Here is a 22483-nt window from a genome sequence, read left to right as displayed (position 1 = left end):
ATGAAGGTTATCCTGTGAATATAACCAGGAGGGCGGCAGGAGAAGAGCACAATTAAGATTGCTCTTGTACATCGAGCTTTGATGCTTGGCCACAGAACTGGCCAACCTAAAACGCTTTCAGTACATATTGGTCTTCTGGCCACTGAGATGTTTCAGTAATATTTCGTAAAGCAAGACTGACTGAGTCAACCAGTCATTCCTTAGTAATCTACCCTTCTAAATATTCTATAAAAAGTATCGCCAAGCCGCACCCCCACAAAAAAAACTACACATGCTCCCAAACAGGTTAAAAAAACCCAAAACAATATGTTCTAAGCTGAACTTGATAGCTCCAGATTTAAACTGATTCAAGCCACCACCCAACAACCAAATTTTTAGGAAGCATCCATGTTTGTCACAGCTTATTTCAACAGAGCTTCACCCATTTACCAAGGTCAGCAAATGAAACAATACTATCAGTGCTATTTTTAAACGACATTAAGAGCACATAGTTGTTTGCTTGGATTGTTGGAAAACACACTGCAGGTGATAATGGTACAAACCAATGCAGACAGTTTGATTGGACTCTTTTCCAACGAAAGGGGGGGATGGACTGAAAGGGAATTCTGGGAGCAGATAAGTTTGTAAACACCGGCCTACTGTAAGCTCTGCAACAGGAAATTTCAATCACATGACAGATTCGCTCTTGTTGCACTTAAAAAACAAAGCAAACACTTAAAAAAATCAGGAATTAAAAATCTCAATCCGATCAACAATGAACATGCTTAGCATTGGCGCAAGTGCAGAACAGGGTCGGAGCTTCATTCTTGCATTTCAAGTTTTTTTTTCAGGCTGCAAATGAAATAAATGAATAAATCAGACACAGAACTAAACTTACAAGACTACTAATAATCTAATACCTAGAACTGATAGCAGTCGGATTGTCTCAGGCAGACATCCTTGTTCTCAGGGGATTCTTTTAACTGGACAGGCCTGAGCAGAACCTGTTGTCTTCACACATGAAAACAATGTCCTTTTACAACAGCCTCAGGTATTTGCTTCATGGATGTACAACAGAAAATACCGGGGTGTGCGTGTATCTCATCAGTTCCCCCCTTCCTGTGACAGACCTCTGATCCTGAAAATGATTCCTGGGGCTTGCCCTAAGAACAGCAGTTCAGGGGCAACTGGAATTGGGGGGAGGGGGTAGCTGCTCTTCTGCAGATGGAAATCTTTCTGTTGGCGGTAATTTTAGGCAAGGTCGAATTCAAATGAGCCAGTCTACACCTTAAAATTCCTACAAGACACAGAAATGGGAGCCGGGGGTGGGGGGAGAGAGAGAGAGAGAGAGAATCCCTGCACTGGCAGAACACACCTTTTCAAGTAAGCGTGAGCGTTGTCGTATCCATGGTATTTGGCCAAGTACACCAGCACCCCCGTAGCGCATCGCCCTTCCCGCTGCCTGCAGAAGCTACAATTGCAGATCCCACGGCAAGGAGGGCAATGCCAATCCTAAAAAATAAATTAATTAAATGTTAGAAAAAGTAAAATGCATTTACAGCCAGATCCTAAGTAATACTAAAATGATTCATGCTCTTGTTTAAACAGGTCTGTGCCCCGGGTGTATATCAAGCTCAAACACCCTCCTCCTAAATTTCAAATGGGACTGCGGAGCAATGTATGCATCCCCCTCTTCCCTCCTTACCGGATCCAACAAAGCAGTCCTGACTTCTTCTCCGTAACGGTTGCGAAGGCAAGGCCCACAAAACTGACCACGCACCCCTAAACAGTCAGGGTTGCGACAGTTGGTCTTGGTGTCGGTTGTTTTCTGGCGACACTGATGACAGGTAGAACCCTATTGGGGGAGGGCAGAGAGGGGCATAATGAAAATCAGGTTTGAAAGACATTGCAGATGCAATAATACAGCCATTTGCACAGACTCAAGAGATGCACAAACGAAGCCCTCTGAAAACAAGCAGGTTTTGTGTATTTACAGCTAATAACAAGGCAGGAGCGCTTCCACATCTTGAATGGCATAAAATGTTTTGTTTTTTAAATTGTGGGCCCACTTTATTAGAGGAAGCAGATGTATGGCCTTGTATTTAAAGATGCTGTGTATTCATGGTTCCCGCCACTACCTAGAAAATTGAAGACAGAGAAGACAGGCAGACCCAAACAGCTTAGTCTATTTGGCTGTCTGTTGGTTGCCTTAAGGGATTGGGAAGGGGCTGTGGCTCAGTGGTAGAGCATCTGCTTGGCATGCAGAAGGTCCCAGGTTCCATCCCTGGCATCTCCAGTTAAAGGGAGTAGGCAGGTAGGTGATTTGAAAGCCCCCTGTCTGAGACCCTGGAGAGCCACTGCCAGTCTGAGTAGATAATACTGACACTGACGGACCAAGGGTCTGATTCAGTATAAGGCAGCTTCATGTGTTCATGTGTGCTGCCTCTTCAAGAGAGGCTCAATGTGCAGAAATGGGTAGTGAAGGTAAAATAAGCCTCTATTAAATCAGACAAGACATTTTGCTCCAGGGCTGTTGGCAACTGTACTGAGACAGAACAGAATGCTATAATGACACCTCACAAGAAGGTAGAGCAAAGGGCTCCGCTTATTATGAACTCCTGGTTACGGACAGCTGCTAGAAGTTCAGACCTAGTCTATTAGCTCCGGGGAGGGAGTTTAAAGTTTGCAGTGGCCTTCTGTTTGGTCCCTTTTCCCACAGGAGCTTCATAGAACACCCAGCTCTAGAACGAGGGGAGGTTGGCTCCCTTATTCCCAGGAACAAGGAATCCTGAAAGAAGTTAAAGTGAACTTTCAAAAATTTGGGGTTTAGCCAAGGTCACCCAAAAGTGTTAAGAGCAGCAAACTGAGCAAAACAAAACATGTATGCTTCTGAAGTCTTCATGCAAGATGCAAGTGTTCTTACTGTCACACGGTTGTATACTTTATCTCGGCAAGTTTCACAAATATTATCCAACTCTTCCTGGGTTATTTCTTCCACTGGGCGGATAATGTGGGGAAGAGTCATAGCGCCAGAACGCCTGCTCCTGGGTGTGTCCATTTCATCCTGGAAGCGATAGAAACCAAAATTGTACTGAATAACTTTTGGATTCAAACAATGTAAAAGTTACGTACGCACAGGTATTGGAAGTCTGGCTCACACAGGCAGTAATGCTGCCAAGCTTCTTACCCAGAGAAGAAGAAGAAGTTGGTTTTTATATGCCGACTTTCTCTACCACTTAAGGAAGACTCAAACAGGCTAACAATCACCTTCCCTTCCACAACAGACACCCTGTGAGGTAGATGGGGCTGAGAGAGCTCTAACAGAGCTGTAACTTGCCCAAGGTCACCCAGCTGGCTTCATGTGTAGGAGTGGGGAAACAAATCCAGTTCACCAGATCATACTTCACTGCTCCAAACCACCGTTCTTAACCACTACACCATGCTGGCTCTCCTCAAGTTTGACCTTGCCTAGAGTGAACTACATACACACCAATTGTGCACTCTCCCACATCAACAGCAATTCTCCCTAACTGTCATTAAGAACAAAACCACATGCTAAACACTTGCAAAGGTCCTTCCGGTTTACGGTCCCATTTCCATTACAGACAAATGCAAGGCATGGACATTTATGTACCACATATGTCGACCCCACTGCATATGAGCCCCAAACCTGATATCCCACACCATTGGACCATTTGTGAAACACCATTTGGCATCTTCCATTACTCCCACTAAGGTTTGGGGCCAAACAAGCCATGATGACACCTGGGGGTATGGCTCAAGGACATTGCCGCCATTTTAAAGGGACTTAAAAATGCCATGAGGTCCCTATCTTGAATGGGCCCTCAGATCGGAAGGCAGAGGCACTCCCCCCTCCTTCCTTTTCAAGCCTTAAAACAACTGCAATGTGCCAGCGTCCACCCATTTTGACACTTGAAAAGATGCAGGGGTGGGATAAGAGCACTTCAGGCCACAGTGCTGTAGGTTTGGGCCTTCACAGCATTTTATTTATTTTTTAATGCAAACTGAATTTGAGTTACCCAGGCCGGTTTTTTTTTTTTTTTTTTTGCTGCTCCCTTGATTAAGACTTTAAATCAAGAATAAATTAATAACTCTAACCTCTGAGAAGTCATCAGGTATCTTTCTCCTCACCAAGGCGTACGGATCATCCTCCTCCTTCCCTGATACAGGACTTGGATGACCTTCAATCAAAGATCTGGACCTTGTGTGAGGTCTAGAAATTCTTTCTGGATTCCTTCGTAAAGACCTTCTTGGAAAGGATCTTTTTGGAGAGTTCTGTGGTTTCTAGGGTGAGGGGCAAAAATAGTCTAAGTACTTATTTTATGTGATAATATGGAATTACAACTTATTAGTTTCATTTACCTAAGGCTCAGTTAAGACATCACATGACGTTATGTTCTGTACTAGCCTTGCTTAGAACCCAAACCATGGTTTGAGCTTCCAAATATACAGGCAAATCATGGTTCACAGTGGCTTAAAGGTAAAAGGTAAAGCTCCCCGGTGCAAGCACCGGGTCATTCCTGACCCATGGGGTGACCTCACATCCCGACGTTTCCTAGGCAGACTTTGCTTTTGGGGTGGTTTGCCAGTGCCTTCCCTAGTCATCTTCCCTTTACCCTTAGCAAGCTGGGTACTCATTTCACCGACCTCGGAAGGATGGAAGGCTGAGTCAACCTTGAGCTCGCTACCTGAAACCGACTTGTCGGGATCGAACTCAGGTCGTGAGCAGAGCTTTTGACTGCAGTACTGCAGCTTACCACTCTGTGCCACGGGGCTTACCCACTTGTATTTTCCCACCACTTAGCAGTCCCATTCCATTGGCCTGATACCTCCGAAAGCAGAGTAACGGCCTTAACCATAGTTTGTCAATTTGAACAGCGAATCAAACCATAGTTAAGTCTCCTCTATGATGGTTTGGTGCAATATCAGAAATACACCCAATTCGTTGTGAGTGATAATCCCAATTCATTATGGGCTGAAACTCAAATCGGGAAGGGCAGGATAAAAATATAATAAATAAATAAATAAACATAAATCCTGAACACAGACATCTTTCGCTCAAGTCTTTTTTTATGAAAATCTCATTTGGTAGATTTATTATGCTGCCCTAAACTTTTTAGAGGTAGGGCATGATAAAACGATCCTGGACAGTTACAATGTGATTTAATACACAAAGATTTTGTGATAATAATAATGGTGAAAGAATAGAAGAGTTGGCTTTTATTTTTCTCTACCTTTTAAGGAGACTCAAACCAGCTTACAATCACCTTCCCTTCCCCTCCCCACAACAGACACCCTGTGAGGTAGGTGGGAATGAGAAAGTGTGACTAGCCCAAGGTCACCCAGCTGGCTTCGTGTGTAGGATTGGGGAAACAAATCCAGTTCACCAGATTAGCCTCCGCCACTCAAGTGGAGGAGTGGGGAATCAAACCCGGTTCTCCAGATCAGAGTCCACCGCTCCAAACCACCGCTCTTAACCACTACACCATGCTGACTGTGTGTGTTTGGTGAAGACAGGGGCGTAGTCATGTGGTTCTTTTGGCTAATGGGAATTGAGAATGTGCCTCTCCACAAGCCACTGAGCAAGTACCACTGATCTAGTCCTTTGGGCTCTCTCTTCTCTGGCCAATCAATCTGTGACAAGTCATTATGAGACTGAATATCAGATTGAGATTCACATGCACACACAAAAAAACCCAAATCTGAACTTCAAAGCTTTATCTCACTTTTCAGTGTTTGTGTGGCATGCAGTTGAACTTTGACTTGTTTGTTTTAGATAGGGAGACTTTCCAGGTGCTACGGACTGAAGTTTTAGAGAAAGGAAATTAAGAGACAATCACAAGTCGGCAACTGTTTTATCACATAGTAAAATAGTAAGGAACTGGACTTGGTACCTTTAAAAAAAAACCTTTTAAATGAACTGGTTAAGTCAAAATGCAGTCACTCCAACAGCTAAGAAAATAACCTCCACTTACTCGAGTAGGAATTGCCAGTGGATCTTTCCCAGTAAAAATCTCAGGGATGTTTTTTAATTCTGCCATTAGCTTTGCAAGCTGCAAAAGGGGGGAAAAAAGGATGATGCTAAACGCTGCGAGACTTTACACTTCTATAGCATATTGTTGGGGGTTTCCTCCCCCAAAGCACACAACGGTTCACAACAGAACTCTTCTGGGTGGAAAGCACTGGAGGATGCAAATCTCTGCCATGTTATTTTCCCTTCACCCCAGCAGTCCCAACACAGGAGAGTTGGTGCCGGAGACCACAGCACGCTCTCACGTGTGGGTGGTGGGGGCTGCCCTGAGAACAGGGAAGGAGACAAAGGTGACCCTTTTCTGTTAGTGGACCTCCATTTGCAGAGGGTGCTTTTCCTTTCGCCGATGCACTCCTCCTCTGACCTGCAGAATTACTATACACTTAGGGTTGCCAACCTCCAGGTACTACGAGGGCTCAAAAGTATAACACCACACTGGGTAAAAAATACAAAATAATGATACAATTAATGAACATGCAAACTGTGCAAAAAATCATATAAGCACTTCTGAATGTGTAGACAATATTTATAGGCATAAAGTCAACAAGCACAATGATAAATGAAATGAAATGAAAAGCATTACATCATGCAGTGGAGCAAGCAAATATATGGCACAAATTAGTGCTCTAGACTAAATACAATCCACAACGGGTACAGGAATATCCAGTCCAAAGCATAAAGTCAAACATCAATAGTCCAAAAGTATGAGATAAGAAAATCCAAGAAGTGCAGCCAAGGAACCAACATAAAAGGAGAACGCGTGGCTAGTCGTAAATCACGTTTCAAAGGCTTTCTTCAGCTCCAACGTTGTTAGCATTAATCAGCCCGTAGGCTATGAGGTCTGTCGAAGGGTTCAAATGACCGTCAGCTGTGAAATAAATAACATCTTATATATGGCATGCTGAAAACATTATTGCAATATAAATTATATAAAAGGACATAACAGATACAACAAAAGGTTATAAGCTGTACCTAGGGAATGCGTCTATGTGGAATTCAAAAGCGCATGTATCCTCATGTGAGCGGTACTGCAAACAGGAAGTGGGGCATTTTTATAGCAGTCTGATAGCAGAAGGTGCATATTTAAAGAGATGGTACAATTATAAGTGAGATGGTACAGTTTTAGATAAAGCAGGACAAATCAAACTTATTATTGAGACCCAGGGGGGTAAGGGTCCGAAAGGCATAGATTAGACGAGCTTCTTGTTGCAATAAAAGTTTTTTGGCATCCTGAAGATGAAATGGTTTAGGTTTGAATTGCCATAAAACAAAAAATAGAATGTCAGTGTCCAAATGATGAGAATTAATGAAATGTTGAACAAGCGGTGCCTCTAAATTGCGCGCCCTGATGCGCGTTCAGTGCTCACCGATCCTAAGGCGGACAGGACGAGATGAACAGCCGATGTACATCAAACGGCACGGACAGAGGACCGCGTAAACAGACATGGCCGTGCCGCAGTTGCTGAATTGCTTGAGAGTGTAAGAAAACTTAGAACTGTTAGAATGTACATCTTTGATGGGTAGACTATAGGGGCACATGGAGCAATGACCACACTTGTGGTGTCCCGGAGACATTGTAGAGGTAGATGGTAAAGAATCTGTTTTAATTAAGATGTCACGTATAGAACGAGTTTTCCTCATCCCCAAAATAGGGGGTTCTTTGCATCCAGGAATATCCTGTAACAAATGCCAATGGCGCATCAAAATGCGTTTGATGTCAAAAGATAGATGTGAGTACTGTAAGGAAGCTACTACTCTGGGTGCAGAGGAGCCATGAGTAGATGACAAGGAAGATTGGTGCAGCAGGTCTGATCTGGATCTAGAACGGGTTCTATCAAGCGCACTTTGAATGATGTCGAGTGGATATCCTCTTCTGCGAAAATTGGCCGCCCTATTTTGGGGATGAGGAAAACTCGTTCTATACGTGACATCTTAATTAAAACAGATTCTTTACCATCTACCTCTACAATGTCTCCGGGACACCACAAGTGTGGTCATTGCTCCATGTGCCCCTATAGTCTACCCATCAAAGATGTACATTCTAACAGTTCTAAGTTTTCTTACACTCTCAAGCAATTCAGCAACTGCGGCACGGCCATGTCTGTTTACGCGGTCCTCTGTCCGTGCCGTTTGATGTACATCGGCTGTTCATCTCGTCCTGTCCGCCTTAGGATCGGTGAGCACCGAACGCGCATCAGGGCGCGCAATTTAGAGGCACCGCTTGTTCAACATTTCATTAATTCTCATCATTTGGACACTGACATTCTATTTTTTGTTTTATGGCAATTCAAACCTAAACCATTTCATCTTCAGGATGCCAAAAAACTTTTATTGCAACAAGAAGCTCGTCTAATCTATGCCTTTCGGACCCTTACCCCCCTGGGTCTCAATAATGAGTTTGATTTGCCTGCTTTATCTAAAACTGTACCATCTCACTTATAATTGTACCATCTCTTTAAATACGCACCTTCTGCTATCAGACTGCTATAAAAACGCCCCACTTCCTGTTTGCAGTACCGCTCACATGAGGATACATGCGCTTTTGAATTCCACATAGATGCATTCCCTAGGTACAGCTTATAACCTTTTGTTGTATCTGTTATGTCCTTTTATATAATTTATATTGCAATAATGTTTTCAGCATGCCATATATAAGATGTTATTTATTTCACAGCTGACGGTCATTTGAACCCTTCGACAGACCTCATAGCCTACGGGCTGATTAATGCTAACAACGTTGGAGCTGAAGAAAGCCTTTGAAACGTGATTTACGACTAGCCACGCGTTCTCCTTTTATGTTGGTTCCTTGGCTGCACTTCTTGGATTTTCTTATCTCATACTTTTGGACTATTGATGTTTGACTTTATGTTTTGGACTGGATATTCCTGTACCCGTTGTGGATTGTATTTAGTCTAGAGCACTAATTTGTGCCATATATTTGCTTGCTCCACTGCATGATGTAATGCTTTTCATTTCATTTCATTTATCATTGTGCTTGTTGACTTTATGCCTATAAATATTGTCTACACATTCAGAAGTGCTTATATGATTTTTTGCACAGTTTGCATGTTCATTAATTGTATCATTATTTTGTATTTTTTACCCAGTGTGGTGTTATACTTTTGAGCCCTCGTGCTACCATTTTCTTCAACTACGTTAACTTTGGCACAGGTGTTCCTCATTATTGTAACCTCCAGGTACTAGCTGGAGATCTCCTGCTATTACAACTGATCTCCAACCGACAGAGATCAGTTCCCCTGGAGAAAATGGCTGCGGTGGCAATTGGACTCTATGGCATTGAAGTCCCTCCCTCCCCAAACCCTGCCCTACTCAGGCTCCGCCCCTAAAATCTCCCACCTGTTGCCAAGAGGGACCTGGCAACCCTATGGGCACTGGAGGTTTGCCAGCCGGGGGAATCATCTATCTCAGGGGTCCCCAAGGGTGCCAAGGTGCCTGCTGAAACCTTTTCTGGTTCCCGCCAAGTGTTTTTGGGAAGTGGGTGGGGCCAGGTAGGGCTTTTGCCCAGCAAGGCTTCTGATTGGCTGAGCAGATTTTTTAAAATGTTGCTTTGGCAGCAGCTGTCACCACAGCACAAGGATCTACACTGTGTCACTGAAGTTAAGATGTGCCAGTCATGTGGCCGGCTCTGCCTCCTGTGGCAGCCATTATGTAGCAGCCACGGCCCATTTTGTGGCTGCGCCTGCCATGCCGTGTCAGAATTCCAAATGTGCCCGCAGGCAGGGTGGATTTGATTGAAATCAAATTGATTTAAATCATGATTTAAATTGTGAGTCAGTAAGACTAGGTTTAAATCATGGTTTTCTACATAAAGACTCATTCCTGCTGCTAATCTTAATATTTACAACCAGATGAAGGTTTCGTTTTTAGAATAATAACTTTTCAGATTAGTTTTAGTTATATCAAAAAATTACTGATTTGGTTATACTATTAGAAATACGCAGTTAGATTACGAAATTATTGCAAGGTGAACTATCGCCAGTTATATTCGGGCCTCCAGGCCTTGCATTTCTCTGTTGCAGTGTTTGCATTTTGCACGCATGGCTGCCTTACCCATAGGTAACTTCATTAAAATATTCCCCAATTGGGTCACTTTTATGGCCTGCTGCCATTATAGACTTTTTCCTCCAGAGAGAGAATAATATGATAAACCTCAGGCTATACACACAAAGATCCCAAGACTTGTGGGTTATTCTGCAAAAAAGTTCATGGAGGAGAGGGGAATTCATGGCTACTAGTTAAAATGGATACTAGTCATGATGCATACCTGTTCTCTCCAGGATCAGAGGAGCATGCCTATTATATTAGGTGCTGTGGAACACAGGCAGGATGCTGCTGCAGTCGTCTTGTTTGTGGGCTTCCTAGAGGCCCCTGGTTGGCCACTGTGTGAACAGACTGCTGGACTTGATGGGCCTAGGTCTGATCCAGCAGGGCTTTTTCTTAAGTTCTTAAAGGTTGCACTTTGATTTTTACTGCTTACCCCTTCTCACACTTAGCTCCTTGTACAGATCTATTTCACTCCAAACAATCTTCTATTCATTGATCTTGTTGAAACTTCGCACTTAAGAGGTGAGGTGTTAATTCTGTTTACACAGATTTGCAAAAGTCTTTTTCTCAACTCTATATGTTTATTTTATAACGTTTTTGCTGTGAAGAAGAGGCATGTTTCAGAATCTTGCCTGTTGGTCAGGTTCATGAGAAATCAAGTGGTCCTTTTAATCTCAAACTATGTAACACTTGAAAAGGTTTTTTTTGAATTGTGCTGGGAAACCAAAGTGGCAACTGGCGCACTTCTTTCAAAAGTAGAGAAAGGATAACTATGGCTAGAACATGCTGCTCCTGGAGTTGGCAGCTGGAATACCAAACATGGTAATACATGACACATACATGGACACATGGTTTCCAGCGTGATACTGATACTGCATGACACAAAGGTAACCCAGGTAGCCACACAGAGGTACCAATCTAACAGCACTCTGAGCTAACAATGTTCTTCTAGAAGTGCATCCATACTCAGAATGAGCTGATTCCGTAACCCTCAAATGGCTAGGTTATTAGCCAACAATACATTGGTTGTGTGTTGACTGAACCTTATTCATTGGTAGGGTAAAAATATTTTAAGTTAAAGAAGAAGAGTAGACCGCCAAGCTCTTAACAATGAGCATGTAGAACTTTGAAACCAAAAGAATTTCTTCACAGTCTAGAGGGGGAGGAAAACTCCTATCTCTAACATTCTTGAGACCCTTTGCTTCACACTTACCATGGCCTTGTTTTCCTTGATGTTTAAAGCTCTTTTCTCTAAGAATTTGGAGCCTTTTTCCTCATCAGAATCGGAATCTGAGTCCATTTTGGTTTCGGTGGTCACATTTTCGCTGTTTTTTCTCTTGGAATTTCGAAGTGGAAATTTCATAGCGACTTTCATCAGACGAACAGAGCACTTTTTCAGTCTAATGGGTGGATGCTTATTCTCCACGCTCATATCATTTTCCTCAGAATCCGTCTCCAGTTTCTATCCAAAGGAAAAATGCAACTTTAAATCACAGCAAGTAGCTGTTACCACAGGATCCAGAACTCCCATTTCTCAATAGAAGCAGTCCAACACAGGCACACATACCCCCCATTAGGTATCATCTAATTGCAAACTGACACTCAAGTAAGCTTCCTCGCCGACTTTTTGGTTTAATTTTTGCCCTTTTTTGGGTCCAAAGCCAAAAATTTCTTGAGGGAAACCCAAGGAACTGCTTTGAAATACATAACATCTGTGCAGCAGCCAAGTTCACGTGTTGCTAACAGTCAGCCCCACTGGGAGAACTTAACAGTGGCACGTTAGCCAACCCCCATCCTAATAAGGAACCCCACCCCTTTCCCTATTTGAACCCTTCAAGTCTCAGGGGAAGCTCTTTCTGCGGCACTGGCTCAATATCCGTTGGAAAGCCCCACACTCAAGAGCTTGCCAGGCCTAAGAAAGACTGAGGAAACACCTGTGGGCAAGCTGAAGATCAAGATATCAAACTGTGGTCAGTTGGATATACCCGAGGCTAGATTGAATGCTAACCTTTCTATGGTAATGCAGGGCAGAATTCTGAATATACCATACTCAGACAGGATCTGCCCTTGCTCTTCTGGCTCTATTGACTCATTAGCCCATGCCCTTTTGGAATGCCGCTTTTACGAGGAACTTCGATCGCACTATATTTCCCCCCTTTTAATATATAAATCCAATGCCTCTGTGACTGACATAATGCCTTTTTTACTAAGCGATAGGGACCCCAAGGCTACATTGTCAGTGGCAAGATTTGTTTCAGTCCTTATATCCCTCCAACACTAGATATATGCTGCTCAAGATCAATTGATCAAGGAGCTTCTAAGGGATAAAAGGTAAAAGGAAAGGATATACCCGAGTACATTTTACATAATGAAGAATCTGTTCAAGATTACAGTTTGTGCTGTGATTTTTCAGTTCATGGAACAGAACCCAAGACTTTGCATTACACATCAGAACAGGCCACTCCCTTGACCAGGGATTTGTTTATTTACTGCTTGATCGTGGGAACCCCTTCATTCCCCACGATATAAGCTTGTATAGCAATACTGCAGGGCCAACATACAAATGTGGGGTGAAGGTAATGAGCAAGCTGAACTGTACAACTCACCAGTCCATCCTGAATCTCACTTTCAGAAAACCCGCAGAATGGTTCATCATCCGAGTTCTCGTAAAATATTTTAGCCATTTCTTCCGTGACATCTGGCTTGAACTTCAGTTTCTTAAAAAGAATAAGTACACTAGGTGTTTCTCTCCTCTTTTTTTTTTTTTTTTAAAAAGAGAGAACCTATTTTCCATAAACTGTGCAGAGAGCAAATCACATTTTACAAGTGCACTACAAGAGAATAGCTTCTGTAACAAAGAAAAATGGTTCAGGGGGGTTTACAAATGGTTTCAGAGCTGTTATAGCAAATCATCAGGCATGTTAGGTTAGGCGACATTTCAAAAGGATAGAATAAGTGGCTAATCTACCTCCAACAATTACTACCTAGAAGCACAAGGGAAAAAGTGAAATGAAATTACAGTACATACTGTATATTCATAACCGCTGCATAGAAATGTAAGCAAAGCATTTTAATCACGTACGGGGGCATTTTTCCGCACGACACATTCAATTCTGTTTATTCGCACACTTTTTTACTTACAGTGTTTGCAAAATTATCAGAGCCAAAACTGTCACAACTGTCATCAGAGGATGAAGAGGTTTCCATGGGGATCAATTTTGTATTTCGGAATGCGGCGAATTTCTTGTCTCTTGAAAGGTCGCCCTGTGAAATGAAGATGGCAGTTCAATTAGTTACTATTCTAAGATTATTTACCTGAATAAATGATTAAACTCAAACCTGATTATGCTAGACATCAAGATTCGCTACATATCAGTTTAGTATAGTCATTATCAGAAATTTTTTAAGCATATTGTGTGCCAGATCCACAAACAAAACCCTTTAAGTAGTCTGTATTAAACAGTAGGCAGAGGCATTACAATAGCTATTTATTTAGCAGTATTAGTCATAAGTGTCTGTCATACTTATTGAAGCCACAAAAGATTTTTATCTGGAGCTTCTGGAGATTGAACCTGGAACCTTCTGCGTGCCAAGCAGATGCTCTGCCTGTGAGCTATGGACCCCCTGCCCCCGGATTTTAATTTCTGAAATATAGGTTTTAAAATTAACGCAACAGGGTTGCACCAAAAATTGTACCATTTTGAAATATATTATTGTGTCTTTATAATTTATTGGGCGCTTGTGTGTACGTATCAGCAACAATATAAGCCTGTACCTTAGATAACTAAAACGATCCAGTTGTCCTTGATATTAACACCACATTGCTTTTCTTGTTAATTTCAAAGCTATTCAGTGTAGTAGACCAGTCTACAGGTCATATGACCATAGCATCAGTTGGTTAATTCTGGAATTACTAACACAGCATACTAGCTGTATTACATAATATCTTTTGTATTTCAGCGGACCTTATTTTAACTTTCTATTAATCTATTTTTGCATAAATCAAATTGATCTGCCCAATTAAAAAAAAATACAGAAATATGCCTCTAGTAATGTAAATGTTTTTGTTTTACAAGACACAAAACCGTGAGAATGTAACTATGATATAAAAACTTCAGCCAAAATTATGAATCCAAGAAGTGCTTCCTCTTGAATCGATATTCACGAACAGCTAATGTTTCATGGGTAACATGGGTAATACTAATTTGCAACTACTTATTTTCTAGCAAATGTCTTGTGGTTAATAATGTGAGCATCCACATTGCAAGACACTGCGCATAAGGTACTTCATTTTGCGAACACGTCACGGCTCAACATCAAGTCCACAGGAATTCATATTTGATTGCAGAAACACCCTAATGCAGGGATACCCAACGTGGTGACCATGGGGCAACATGGTGCCCCGTTGACACCTTTCCTGGAGCCTGCCAGGTGTTTTCAGAAAGCGGGCAGGGCCAAGGCTTCCGACTGGCTGTGCAGATTTTCATTCCTTTGGCAACAGCTGCCACTACAACAGGTAAACCGTGACAGCCGTTTTGTGCATGGCTAGACTTCCTGCGACAGCCATTTCGGGGCTGCCCCCACCACACCATGTCAGAATTCCAAAGATGCCCACAGGCTCAAAAAGGTTGGGGGGCCCTGCTCTAATTATTGGTTTCTTTTTCATCTAACACTTGTCACTGTATTTAGGAAAGGAACTTATCCCGACTTCGCCTTTTGTCATGAAGACGACTGCCAGCCCAACCCTAATTGGCGGGGGGCGACGAACAAAAGGGGTTTGGAGCCAGCATGACCCCAGCGCCAATATTAGTGCCACTCATGCCAGCACTGGGGCACTTGCACCGGTTTTGGGGAGCTGCATGGCAGCGTGAGCCTCAGGAGCCAGCGTTGCCACGCCAGCAGCATATTCCCGTCACAGAGGTTTGCACCACCATCAAAGGGGGCATTCCTGGGGGAATGCCACCATCAAAGGGGGCATTCCTGGGGGAATGCCACCATCAAAGGGGCGTTCCTCCAAAAGCCCTTTCAGCTTGGGAACACTCCTCATTGCAGAGCGCCGAGTTATGCCTGCAAAGACACAGGAGTGGCCTTGTGGAACTCTATGGAGAGTTCCACAGGGTTTACTTGGGAGGGGACATTTTCGGCTTGCAGCGCCCCACAGCAAGCCACTCAGGAGGCGGTGCGGCGGCGCCATCCACAGGCCCAGGGTAAGTAACCCCCCGTTAGGACTGTGCTCCAAGTGTTCATGAATTCCACTATCACCTGACCTACAATTTCAATAGCCCCGTCTCAAACTCAACAATAACAAGATCGCCATTTCATGCCAGACATTCAGTAGCAACCTCTGCCTCTTTTAGGACAAATGCCTTTCCCACAGGGACATCATTCTGCATTCCAGCACAGAGGCGTATCCTAAATGGGCCCAAACTGATAATGCCCTGTATTGATTGAATGCCTTTCACAGGGTTTACATCCGTACACATCTCGTCACGGCCTTTTCTTCCATGTTGATCTTAGTGATAAGCAAACACGTACCTTCAAAGATAGTTTTTTTTCCTTTTTTTATATAGATTAAGGGTACAGAAGGTAAAAAGGGGATGGGTAAACAGGGCATCCGTCAAAAGATAAAGAAGAAAAAGAATATAAACACTTCCTCTTGAGAGATCAATCGAGCAAACTACATTATAACATTTATGACTTTTGAGTTAGTTGTTATCCGGGCAAAAATGTAAGTACGTTCAACGAATAAACATCCTATATATTTTATAGCTATCCAAACACTTTTTCTGCTCTACACTGAGAAGCTACCTTGTAATTATGTAACGTTTAATTTTTAATGGCATTTTGATTAACTTTCAGCCTCAACATATCTATAAAACAATTTCTATTTATCATCTTTCTTGTACCCACAAAACTTGGGTATTAAACATTTCAAGAGTCAAAATAATCCTACAGGAAATGTATTCAAATTTTCTTCTCACACCTAGCCCATCATTTAGATAAACTCCTATTATATACAGAACTCACGATTCCCTACCATCACCATCTATCTACCTGTGCCATTCTAACTACATCAGGTTCTACTCACAATTTCTTCAATGCTGCACCCATCAACCCAGACTGGACTTGAGCTTTCCCATACGACTTTGTATGGGCTCAGGTGCCCTACAACTTACACCAAGTAGTAACATGTGCTTACTCAGCACACCAGCAAGAGCTGTGGATCTCTAGTGTACAAGACTCTCAACTGTGCAAAGTACTTTAGTCTCAACCAACCCCACATTCAAACAAAGCCTCAGCCTAACTGTAGAGAGGATGTGGGTTGCAATCCTAAACGCACTTGTTGATGTGGGTGTTAAGTGTCGTCAAGTCGCTTCCGACTAAAGGTGACTCTATGAATTAATGTCTTCCAAAATGTCCTATTGTTATCAGCCTTGCTTAGGTCTTGCAGACTGAGGGCTATGCCTTCCTATATTGGGCTGATTCATCTCATACATACATAAAATTTATTGCGGTCTTTGACCAGTATAACAAAAGTTATCACAAGATTAATTCATCTCATGTTGGGTTTTTTCCTCTTTTCCTAGCATTATTGTCATTTCCAGTGCATCTTGTCTTCTCATAATGTGACCAAAGTACGATAGCCTCAGTTTAGTCATTTCAGCTTTTAGGGAAAGTTCAGGCTTGATTTGATCTAGAACCCACTGACTTTTTGGCAGTCCACAATATCCATAAAACTCTCCTCCCAACACCACATTTCAAAGGAAATCACCTTTCTTCCTGTCAGCTTTCTTCGTTGTCTTTCCCATACCTGGGAATTAGCCCAAGGAACTCAAATAGGGTTGCCAGGTCCCTCTTTGCCACCGGAGGGAGGTTTTGGGGGCGGAGCCTGAGGAGGGCAGGGTTTGGGGAGGGGCTTCAATGCCATAGAGTCCAATTGCCAAAGTGGCCATTTTCTTCAGGTGAATTGATCTCTATCGGCTGGAGATCAGTTGTAATAGCGGGAGATCTCCAGCTAGTACCTGGAGGTTGTGCAAAGGAATAGTAACAAGCTCTTGCAATATATGCAAAATAGTGATGTTATTCAAAAAGTGCAAAAACACACAGTTACAATGATATGACGAACTCACACTTATATACATACGTCTTCCAAAAGGAAGTCAATCGTCATATCATTGTAACTTTGCATGTTTTTGCACTTTTTGAATAACATCACTATTTTGCATATATTGCAAGCTTGTTACTATTCCTTTGAACAACGTAACTAGTTAGTGTAGGCGCTCCCTTCTATTAAGTACCTGGAGGTTGGCAACCCTAAACTCAATGGTGTTACTTCTGAGCAAATACGTATAGGATGAGGCTTCAAGAGTGGGGAGGGAAAGTAGTATAAACTTTATGGAGCTTTTAGATGCCGTGATAAAAAGATTTAAAACTCTAACAATGACCGAACACTACACCAACGCTGACACGCAAGCGGGTGGGGTACTTTTCTCCCTCAACTGCATAGTTTTTCAGCATGAAGGGCCTTTTCAGAGTCTGAAAATAAAGATTTCAGCCTGAATCGCAAGCTCCTTAAGGCCACCTTGTAAAAGAACGCTCAAATCCTTGTTTCTACCACGCTGCACAGAAAGGGCCAACGCAAGCCAATCAGAAATGCCCTCACTAAAGAGCCATTTTCTTCTTAGCGGTTTACATTCAGAACAGTTTCCCCCCAGTGCAGTTATTTCAAGCTAACAGGGCACAAGAGACACAAAACTGGAAAAGAACCTAAATAAGTCTATGTGGCACACTACCAGCACACAAAACAGCAAGTGATTGCCAGCACCTGCGCTGGGCATCCAGAATTCCCACAGCTGCATACTGATTTTAGATAAAGAATTGCCAAAAGAAGAAGAAGAGTTTGTTTTTATATGCCGACTTTCTCTACCACTTAAGGGAGCCTCAAACAGGCTTTCAATCGCCTTTCCTTCCCCTCCCCACAACAGACACCCTGGGAGGTAGGTGAGGCTGGGAGAGTGTGACTTGCCCAAGGTCACCCAGCTGGCTACGTGTGCATGAGTGGGGAAACAAATCCAGTTCACCAGATTAGCCTCCGCCGCTCATGTGGAGGAGTGGGGAATCAAACCCGGTTCTCCAGAGCAGAGTCCACCGCTCCAAGCCACCGCTCTTAACCACTACACCACGCTGGCTCTGATCTGTGCAAACAGAACAGAGCCCTACTCAATTCAACGGGTCCTACTTGTGAGCTGATGCATTTAGGAGTGTGCTAGCAGCATACCAGTCAAAATTTAGCAGCTAGCAAAATGCAAACAGGAAGACATTAAGAAGATCTATGAGCAACACGGAGGCCAGGGTTTAAAAGAATTCCAGTCTACATCAGACAGATAAGACAGAAATGAAAGAAGTTCAGAATAGCAGTTCCAGAGCTCTGTCTTGGGACCAAGAACCATAAAAGCAAGGGGAAAGTCTGCCTGAGAACTCAAGAGCATTCCCTTACCCTTGAGTAATCATAATCTCCTGCCACACATATATAGACATCTGGAACTACAGAATTAAGGAGACAGCGATCTCAGATCTAATCAACATGCCTGCCAAGCTTCAGAGGACTCAAACAATTATGTCTGTGTCCCCAAGAACAAACTAAAGTCTTCCTAACAACTTGCAGACTTTAAGAAGGAGAGTTGGTTTTTATATGCTGAGTTTCTCTACCACTTAAGGAAGAATCAAACTGTCTTACAATCTCCTTCCTTTCCCCTCCCCACAACAGACACCCTATGTGGTAGATGGGGCTGAGAGAATGTGACTAGCCCAAGGTCACCCCGCTGGCTTCATCTGTAGGAGCGGGGAAATCAACCCAGTTCACCAGATTAGCCTCCGCTGCTCATGTGGAGTAGCGGGGAATCGAACCCTGTGCTCCAGATCAGAGTCCACCGCTCCAAACCACTACACCACGCTGGTTCTCATGCCCCAAGACTCCTGGGTGTTTTACGCCTGCCACACAGTTCTAGAGCCCTGGAAGACACAAAATTAAGACGCAAACCAGGCTTTCTAAGGCTAGACAGGAAATCAAAATCCATCTCCTCCAACCCTCTTGCTTTTGAGACAACTGAGGAATAAACAGGAGCTGGAAAGCAGCAGGTCAGCTACCACTACCCTGAGCGCCGTGAGGCAGGACAGACATCGCCACAGCCTGGATTTTGTAAAGCCCCCATAGGGACTCCACCCAACTCCACCCATTACTTTTATATGGGCCAGAAGGCGCAGAGCCTAACACAAACTGGAGTGCCTTAAGTGTGGGGGGTGGGACGGCCAGAAAGGCACCCCAGCCAAACTGAGCAAGCGGGAGGGAAACCAGCCAAGGGCTTGAGAGGGACGGGCACTGGAAGAGTGGAGGGGGGGGAGTCTCAGCTGGCCTTTTTCCATTTGGGAGAAAGGGAGCCGCCTTCTTTGGCTCCCAGTGGAAGAGGCGCATGGCCAGAGAATGCGCCTCAGGGCACTCTCTCCAGAAGGCTCGCAACCCAGAAGACAAAGGGCTTGGGGAGAAAGTCCGGCTCTGGGGGAAATGGTTTGCCAGCCCCCCCCCCGGCTGCCCCCCTCTTGTGAGCAGCACTCAGCAATCCTTAAATCTCCCTTGCAGAGCAGTAGTTCTCAACCTTTTTTCGCTCCGTTTCCCCCTTTCACCATTGCTCAGAATGTAATTCCCCCCTTCCCAAGATAGTCTTGACAGTTATTAAAAACTAACTACAATTTGACAGACTGTACATAACCTACAGGACATCACACTTTGCTAAATAGTGGTCCCAATTTCCCCCCTGGAACCCTAAAATCCCCCCCTTGTTGAGAACCCATGCTGTACAGTTTGACTGGGCTTGTTTCTGAGCAGCTCTGATTGGGACTGAGCTGTTTATCCGGTTTGGGGCAGGCGGTTTCTGTTTCATATTTGCAACTCACTCAGTGGGGTTACTCCCCAGTTACTCTGACACTGCAGAGGTTTCCACATTCAGATCACAGCAAAGGGGTCCAAAAAAAGTCCCCTGGCTCCGGAGCTAAAGACGTGGTAAGCCATAGGTTTGACCCTAAAAGGAGTGCGTCACAGACACATAAATTCAGTTTGGTGTGCGAAGCGCTTCTTTTAACAGAGGTCGTGTATACATGGAAAGTTTTGCCTTGGATTTGCCACTCTTTAGAGTCACATTTTCCCCATCCAAATTCTCAGAACTCAATGATAAGCCCCCCATGCAGAGTTTTGAGAATTCGGATGGGGGAAAGGGGCATCTAGAGAGCAGCAAATCCAAGGCCCAATCTTCCATGCATAAATGGCCAGAGCCTGCCCTTCCTTCAATCAACAGAAACACAACTATTATGGCCATTTATTCATGGAAGGTTTTGCCTTGGATTTGCCACTCTTTAGATGCACATTTTCCCCATCCGAATTCTCACAATTCGACAATAAGCCCCCATGCAGAGTTTTGAGAATTCAGATGGGAAAAACGCGCATCTAAAGAGTGGCAAATCCAAGGCAAAACCTTAGTTTCCAAAAGCCACCACAAACTCTTTCCCTGTTTGCATTGAACTCTCTTGCTTGGACGAAGGCTATTTATGCATGGGAGGTTTTGGCTTGGATTTGCCACTCTTTAGATTCACATTTTCCCCATCCAAAGTCTCAGAACTCAACAATAAGCCCCCATGCAGAGTTTGGAGAATTCGGATGGGGAAAATGTTCATCTAGAAAGCGGCAAATCCAAGGCAAAAGCTCCCAGGCATCAATGGCCGAAGTTCCCCCTCGTTTCAGTGGCCTACTCGGAAGCAGGGGACTGCAGTCCGCTGCCGAGCACGACTCCTCGGGACTCAGGGCCACCGACTCCAGTGGGATTTTGACTAGGGCGTTAAGTCCCGTTGACCCTTGCTGGCCCTTGCTTCCCACCACGCGAGCTGCACGGCTCCAATCCTGGCCTGGGAGAGGCGTGAGCTCCGTGGGACCCGAGGGCGATTACTCTTGAGTAAGAGTGCTTCTTAGAAAGCATGGCGGGGATGGGCAGAAGCCTCTGCCTCGTGAATCCTCCCCCTCCCACTTTCCAGCCAAGCCTCCTAGCGAGGCATGGCTCTCCACGGGGGGGCGAGGGGGGGAGGCTCTTCCAACTCCAGGTTTTGCCTTGGACTTGCTGCTCTCTAGATGCACATTTCCCCCATCCAAATTCTCAAAACTTTGCATGGGGGGTGTTTATTGTTGGGTTTTGAGCATTTGGAAGGGGAAAATGGATTTGCTGCTCTCTAGATGCACATTTCCCCCATCCAAATTCTCAAAACTCAACAATAAACACCCCCCCTGCAGAGTTTTGAGAATTTGGATGGGGGAAATGTGCATCTAGAGAGCAGCAAATCCATTTTCCCCTTCCAAATTCTCAAAACTCAACAATAAACACCCCCCATGCAAAGTTTTGAGAATTTGGGTAGGGGAAATGTGCATCTAGAGAGCAGCAAATCCAAGGCAAAACTTCCCAGGCGTCCATGGCCAGAGAAAAACGACAGAGACGCAGCTGCTTGTCCCTTTTTTCCCCATGCGGCCCTGTCCTTAACCTGGAAGAAGTCAAGGGGGCTTCCTCCCAACTAAATGCCATTGATGCCTGGGAGCTTTTGCCTTGGATTTGCCGCTTTCTAGTTGCACCTTCCCCCCATCCAAATTCTCAAAACTCTGCATGAGTTTTGTTGAGTTTGGAGAATCTGAATGCGGAAAGCGTGCATCTCAAAAACAAGCCCCCCCCCCCCCCATGCAGAGTTTTGAGAACTCGGTTGGGGGAAAACGTGCATCGAAAGAGCAGCAAATCCAAGGCAAAACCTCCCAGGCATAAATGGCCTTAAGTGTGCCTATGGCGGCAGGCGGGGGGGGGAGGGCGCCGCGGGCATTAGCAGGTCTACTCGGAAGCAAGTCCTGGGATTCTTAACGGGGTTTGCTCCCAGCAAAGCGTTTTTAGGGTTGCAGCCCTCGTTGCCCTCCGGAGACCTACCTTGAGACCAAAAGGATCCATGCTGCTGGGTGCTTAAGCCGCTGGAGAGGAGCCGTGCAACACGCCGCCAGGCTCGCGCCAAAGAAGCTGGCAACTCCCCGGGGGATAGGCGGGGTTTTTTTTCCCGCGAAAGATGCCGGAGTCCTGGAAGGTCCGGAAAGTCTTGACGCTGGACCCTGGCTTATGCCGCCGCCGCCGCCGGGGCCCCGATCCGCGCACCCCGCGTGCAAAACGGGTGCAAAGCGTGCGGCGGCAATCGAGAGGGCGGCGGAACCCGGACGCTTTGCAAACAATCGGTGGTGCCGTTTTGCGGCGCTGCAAGGACCTAACTCCGTGGCGCGAAATAGCAATGAGGGATTTGCATAGAGGAAGAGGGAGGGTG

At 44.5% G+C, this 22483-nt stretch overlaps 1 protein-coding gene across 1 annotated transcript; it reads right to left on the bottom strand.

The window, feature by feature from the left end:
* Positions 1-762: 762 nt before the first annotated feature.
* On the bottom strand, positions 763-22134 carry CDCA7 (cell division cycle associated 7). The gene is made up of 10 exons (XM_056861464.1): positions 22102-22134; positions 13238-13360; positions 12703-12813; positions 11310-11558; positions 5976-6053; positions 4099-4275; positions 2903-3043; positions 1685-1834; positions 1355-1491; positions 763-831 (listed from the first exon to the last, which is right to left on the bottom strand). The coding sequence occupies exons 1-10, from the start codon at positions 22120-22122 to the stop codon at positions 801-803; spliced, it is 1218 nt and encodes a 405-aa protein (XP_056717442.1). The 5' UTR covers positions 22123-22134; the 3' UTR covers positions 763-800.
* Positions 22135-22483: the final 349 nt, after the last annotated feature.

This window comes from Euleptes europaea, chromosome 15, assembly GCF_029931775.1.
Source record: "Euleptes europaea isolate rEulEur1 chromosome 15, rEulEur1.hap1, whole genome shotgun sequence".
In the NCBI taxonomy this organism is placed as follows: Eukaryota; Metazoa; Chordata; class Lepidosauria; order Squamata; family Sphaerodactylidae; genus Euleptes; species Euleptes europaea.
Note: the sequence above shows the minus strand (reverse complement) of the source record. Positions and strands in the feature narration are given on the sequence as shown.